At 39.7% G+C, this 6,755-nt stretch overlaps 1 protein-coding gene across 2 annotated transcripts in view; it reads left to right on the plus strand.

The window, feature by feature from the left end:
* The window catches only part of Ttc39c (tetratricopeptide repeat domain 39C), a 109,000-nt gene extending 104,152 nt beyond the window's left edge, over positions 1-4,848 (plus strand). For both annotated transcript variants that reach the window (XM_008847618.2, XM_029570694.1), the window contains 2 exons: positions 1,237-1,275; positions 2,162-4,848. In XM_008847618.2, the coding sequence (XP_008845840.1) occupies positions 1,237-1,275; positions 2,162-2,251 (129 nt within the window). In that variant the 3' untranslated portion in view covers positions 2,252-4,848. The remainder of the gene's footprint in view (positions 1-1,236; positions 1,276-2,161) is intronic.
* Positions 4,849-6,755: the final 1,907 nt, after the last annotated feature.

Here is a 6,755-nt window from a genome sequence, read left to right on the forward strand (position 1 = left end):
AATAGTATATTGTATTGGAAAGAGACTTGTGAATGATTTTGGCTCCACCATATATTTTAATTTATGCCACTGGTTGTTACCTCAGTGCAAACTCTCTTCCTGATCTACACAATGGGATTAAAAAAATACCTGGCTTGCCAATTTAATAAAAATTATTGTAAGAATAAATAAAGATGACATATATGATTACTTTAAAAAGTTTACAACACCATACAAACAGGACTTGATAGCTACTATTGGGGTGTATATTTAAGATTCAGGGGAGATGGCTCTGATAAGCTGTCCTAGCAAGTTTCAAGGACCTGAGTTCAGATCCTGAGAACCATATAAAAAGCCGAGTTTGGCAGCACATGCCTGTAGCTCAGTGCCAAGGGACAAAAATGGAGGCAAGAGGATCCTGGAAGCTGTCTGGCCAGTGTGGCCAAATTCCAGGCCAGTGAGAGAATTTGTCTCAGAAGTCTGAAGGCACCTGAGTTCCAACACCCAGGGTCATCCTCGGACCTCCACATTCAGGCTGTACACCCACAGGAGTACCCCCCCAAGCAGCACACATACATGGGCACACATGTACAACACACACACACATGCACATACACACACATGCACACACACGTCATACAGATAGAGGGGAGGGTTAGTGCAAATAGTGGGGGTTTTACTTATTTGCTATAATTGGGTTTCAAAAGTACCTGAAAACAGTGACTCCATTTTTTAAAAATTGAGTTCACTTTACCAAAATAGAAAAAAAATATAATTTTTACACATTGACTAGAAACTTCAAGCATTGCATTCTTTATTGTAAAGAGATGTTTATCCTTCGTGTAGTCTTAATATGAATGTACTTTAAATAAAAGAATGTCCATCTAGTTTTTAAGAAATGAAGTCGATGTGCTCACTTAGCAATACATTTAAAGGACTTAACATCTACTGTCTCCAAGAAGACCTTTGGGTTGTCACTGCTTTGAAGTTTTTAGTAAGATTTTTAACCTGTGGTATTGTACTAAAATTATTGCCTTTTATAGACTAGTATGAGACTGAAAAATTATTTATCAAGAAATCAATGCCTTAATGAAAAGTAACACATATCTTTACATTAGAGAAAAGTTGAGTTGTAAGTGACTCACCTCTGTGTGTCTGACAGATTATGTGGTAGCATGTCCTTTTGTGATATCTTGTTCTCCTTGAGTTTATGTGAATGTTGTGTTAAAACACAGTATGTTCTTCTTCCGTTCATAGACTGTAGGAAGAGGCAGGACTCTCCTTCTTCAGGCAAAGGTAAAAACTCCCACTCTTCCTCTTTCTCATGGCTGACCTAAGTCCAAATTCAAGGACTCTTGGGATGTTCCATTTGTTAATAATTCTGGAAAGAGGTGATAGCTAATTGAATCAGTGAGCACTTAGTTTTAATGTGATTTCCAAGAAAGTGGGAAATTGCTGTGAAATTGTTACAGATTTAGCAGTGCTCTGCTTCTAGTGTTCGGATGGGGAAATGAACTTCGTATTTTTTTAATTGGGTGTTCCTATGTTGCCCAAGTTAGTCTTAAACCCCTGGGCTCAAGTGACCTTCCTGCCTCAGCTTCCTGAGTAGAAGAGGGGACAGTCGTGCACCACCACACCCCAGCTCCAGGAGCAATATACTTTTGGTTCCATAACTATGTTTTTTAACTAAGAATTTCTAACCGTGGCTTGGCATAGTGGTGCATGCCTTTAATCCCAGCACTCTGGAAGCAGAGGCAGGTGAACTTCTCTGAGTTTGAGGTCCAACCTGGTTTGCATGGAGAGTTCCAGGCCAGCCAGGGGCTACATAGTGAGACCTATCTCAAAAAAAATTTGTTTCTAATAGTAACTTACTTAAGACTAATATTTTAAGAATAGTGTGAGGAAATTTTTCCAAAGAGAACACTTACAGGCCTCCTGCCTCAGCCTCCCAACTGCTGGGATTATCATGTAACACCATGCCTGGCTACATTTTTATAAATGTTTATAAAAATAAACACCATGCCTGAGGGTTGGGGAACATGACAGTCAAGCAGATATGAAATCTTCAGTGGGCAGTAGGGAATTTCACTCTGAGGAATATAAAATGCAATGTGGTTATCCTGCGGCATCCTGGGAACAAGCTTAGGTAACAATCGATAATTATCTTTCTCTGGTCTTCCAGGAGGATTTTTCTGGCTACGACTTTGAAAACAGATTGCACGTGCGCATCCATGCTGCTCTGGCCTCCTTGAGGGAGTTGGTCCCTCAGTGACAAATGTGCAGTAGCCTCTCTGTCCCTCCCCACCCAGGGTCTGCACTTTAAAAGCAGAGGACTAAGCTCCTGTGAAGATGAGCTTTTCTTCTGGAGACCACCTGTGCCAGGGATGTGTTTCCCAGCTGATGTATTAAAGATCTCTTTTAAATGTATAGTTACAAATTAATAAAGATGCTGATAATGATAATAATAACTGACCACTGGGGAAGAGGGTTAAGTGACCTTGTTCAAACATTTTAGTTTTGTGATTTATTATTTTTAAAATAAAATCAGACTAAATATGCATCCTGTTATCCTGTAGGAGTGCCTACCTTAAGCACAGATCAGAGTGAGCTCGATGAAGCAGTTCCCGAATAATTGAGACACCATGGCATAGCAAATATTTCTATTGTGTTTTGAAAAAAATAAAGTGCTTTCTAGTGTTTTACCTAAACCTGGAAATATTCCAATGACTCAGTGTAGTACACATATTCTTGGCTGGGTTTGGTGGCTTGTACCTTTAATCTCAGTACTGCAGAGGCAGAGGCAGAGGCAGGCAGATCTCTGTGAGGTCGGGACCAGTCTGGTCTACACAGCCAGCTCTAGGCCAGCCGTGACTACATAGAAAGACCCTGTCTCAAAAAAATAAAAAATTCTTATCCCCATTTTACGTACTGTGAAACTCAGGCCCATTAAGGCTAAGTGATTTATTCCAGTTAATTATTCATGCTGCCAATGGATCAGTGAAAGAACATGAAGCCAGGGCCACCAACTGAATATTCTTTTTTAAAAATAAAAGACATGTTAATAACCTAGAATTCTGTGCTTCACTTATTAAAAGAGAAAATTCTTTGCAGCTGAAGTTGTGTCATCAAAAATATTCATCCCCAGGAGCTAGGGTGATGGCTCGGTGGGTACTGCATTCTTACGCCCAAAACCCAGATGAAAAAAAGGCCAGGAATGGTGATATGCCATGCCTGGAACCCCAGAGCTTGGGAGCGAGAAACAGGAGGATACCTGGAGCTCAGTGGCCAAATAGCACTGCCTGATAGATGAGCTACATGTTCAGTGAGAGGCGTCATCTCCAAAGATAGAGTGATTGAGGAACACACCTGGCATCAACCTCTGGCACACATGTGCACACACACACACAAACACATACATATATCCACCCCCACACAAAGATTCATCCCTAGATTGTCAGCAAAAAATTTCAAGTGATGCAATTCCCCCTCCCCCATCACTTTGTGAGCCTACCAAGCAGGGGCAGATAAGTTTACACCCAAATATATATATATAACTATAACTGTGCCACTCAGCTGTTAGAAAATATAATTAATAGATCAGATCAATAATACATAAATTTTGTTTTGCTTTATGAAAATTATCTAGTGATCAACTTTTAGAAATCTTTTAACAGATTCCTTGAATATTCCTGCATGAACATAAGTTTGTGCCTCAGAATATTTGATAAAGAAGTATTTTCTGGGTTATTTATATATTGCTGGGATTTAGTCATTTCTCCCTTAGCTCAGGTTATTAGATGTTAAGAAAGGAGTTCAAAGTTAGTTTTTTAATCCTTCATTGCTAATTTTTGACACTTGGTTTACCTCTGTGCCCAGTACTGTATACCTGTGGTTTTGAATAATACCTCAATCACTTTAAAGAATCTTTGCCATAATTTGGCTCAGTCTTTAAGTTTTTGCACTTTTACTGAGCTCAAGGGTACCATTTCAGAGTACAGCTCATTTCTGTATCATACCATCTGAGTCAGGAGCTTCTATGATAGGAATGTTTTCATACTTAGAAAATAAAACAGGAGCAAAGCAGAGAGACGAGAAATTTCATCCCATTTTTTTATTTTTGTCTTTTCTCATGCTGGGAATTGAACCCAAAGTGTTGCACACATGGGAGAAGCACTTTAGCACTGAGCTGTAGCTCCAGCCCTTGCAAACTTCATTTTATTTAATCATGTGTGTCAGAGTGCAGGGCATGTTCTTAAGTGGTGTGCTTCAGACTCTGGGCTCTAGCCCTCTCATTCCCTCCAAAAGCATTTTAATCTTGGTTTAAGGAAGTAAACTCTTTGAAAGAAGTTGCTCCTCACCGACTGTGTCTACGCCCTCACTGTGACAGCCTCTTCTGAGTAGACTGTTTCCCAAGTGTATGTTCACAAAGACTTACTGACATGAATCTTGTATGGAATTTAAACACTACAGGAAAGGAAGGATTGCTATTCTGCATTTGTTGAATGAGTACATCCACAACGCCAAGGAGAGAAAAGATTTCGGAAGAGAGAAACTAGAGGCCCAGAATACTGGAAGCCTGGTAACCGAAGGGAAAAATGCTGTAAATTTGAAAAATATGGCTATTGCCACCCTTCTCTTCTTACTCTATAAGTGCGTGTAGAAGGTTCTTCTGTTAGGGTTGTGGAACCTTTCAAGCCATAAAGTTCTTGATATAGTTATTCTTTCAAAGCTATTATGTATTCGAGGACTACATGAAGTTCCATTCTTTCAAATTAAAGTATGTATTAATTGCTTTAAAAATTGCTTGCATTTATCTCATTGAGATTACAGTATGTTCCACTTGAATTAAACTAAATAACTTGGGAACACCCTCCTGTAAATTTTCTTTACTCAAAATGTAGATCTATTTAAAAACTGTTTCCTAGCCTTAGTTCTGACAACTCTGGTGCACCACTGTTAATGTGGTGACAGACTGTGGGGAGTGGGTCCATGGAGGCTCTAAAGACCCTCACATACTGAAACCACAGTGTGAGTACACTGTGCTGTTATACCGACTGTAGATCGGGTACTCTGAGCTGAGTACTTCTCACAGTTATCTGGCCCTTGAGCTGTGACTCATCTGACCTGTGAATGACTGTGATCCACCTGGTACCTGGGCTTGTTGTAAACTGCTTTCCCTCTTGTTGAAGTAATAATCATGTAACTCTCTGTATCCAAGTGTGTGTATGTTGGTATCACTTGTCCCCCTTTCCCGTGTCATAACCTCTTCAATGGACCTTTCAGTTTATAAATGTCAAATATATTTTTGTATTAGATTGTGCCTCTGATGAGAGAACTCTTTAGTGTATATTTTATGTATGTTGAACACATTTTTATAATTTGGCAGACTGGGAGGCATGGTCCCGTGATAATGTAATATGTACCTTGTTGGCTGATGATTTTTACCTTTATCAGGTTAGGAATCCTTTTTGTTTTAGTGCATGGTAGTTAAGTCTTCTGGGTAAGGAATTATAACTTTCAGGTGCCACAGAAGATTAGGCTATTTATGTCAGATTGTATAAACAAAGTCCTGACTTTGCACTTTTATATTTCTGCCAACTAAAATGAAATGACAATGCCTGTCTGAGTTTTAGCACGCGCATGCGTGCACACACACACACACACACACACACACACAGACTTTCTTTGCTTTGTGAACTCTTGCAGTTGATTTCTTTCCTAAGCGAATCATGGTGGCAGTGTTAAATACGGCCTTCTATGGCATCATGATGTGCTGTTTTCTTTCTGTTGCAGTATATTTTGTAGGAAGCGTTAAAGCAAAACACAGCTCTTTCTACAGAGTAAGAGATAACTTAGTATGAGTGGCCCAGCAATGTGGATTATATATTACCCAGAATAACATACATAACCACGGAAGTGGTTACATGAACTGTTATGGTCTCATTACAGAGCCCAGTCATAAATCAATGTAGTTACCAAATACTTTGGTGCAGCTATCAGGTAAGTAGAGTACGGCAAAGCAAGGAAATCTCTGCTGTGGATTTTAGAGGCAAACTAGTGTTCTGCTGTTAATACATTCCAAAAAAGCTTAACCCCATTGTCAAAAGGTTGTGAAGACACAGGAGGATAACAGAGAGCTAGTCAGGAGACTGAAGTCCGGGATAATTTAGGCCTTTGATCTGTAATAGTCTAACTCTCAGTCACGAAGTTCTAATCAGTCATCTGCAGAATCTTCAACATACATCGGGCTTTCTTGAGAAACTCCGGTTCACAAAAGAAAACTTGGGCCCAGATCATTGCAAGAAAATCTGTAGTAGAGGCAGTTGCCTTAGACTGTGTGGGAAGCCCTTCTGTGGGAAGGCATTTTTAACAAGCTCCTGGGATGGTTCCAGTGCTGGTGGTCTGAGTTAGAGAAATGATACCCAAGGTCATCTGTCTTTTGTTATGTAAGTAGTAAATCTAGGTGGAGAGGAGTCAAGCAGGAACAAAACTATATAAAGATAGACACTTTAAAAAGATCAGTCCCTCCTAGAGTGCATTATAGGACTCCTAAAGAGATGCTTCAAACTACTTGCTTCTAAAGTAGATTTCTGAATTGAGTTTTAAATGATAACCAGGATGCAATCAGCTGAAAGCAAAAGGCCTTCTGGGTCTTGGACCAGATGTGCAAGAGGTCAGAGGTATCACATGTTTTAAGACTCAGGAGTCAAGTAGGATCAATATGCTAAAATCGAAAGTCGGTGAGGCACACAGGTTACACCAAGAACTTTCGACTT

The sequence above is a fragment of the Nannospalax galili genome, unplaced genomic scaffold, assembly GCF_000622305.1.
Source record: "Nannospalax galili isolate Female #2095 unplaced genomic scaffold, S.galili_v1.0 scaffold162, whole genome shotgun sequence".
In the NCBI taxonomy this organism is placed as follows: domain Eukaryota; kingdom Metazoa; phylum Chordata; class Mammalia; order Rodentia; family Spalacidae; genus Nannospalax; species Nannospalax galili.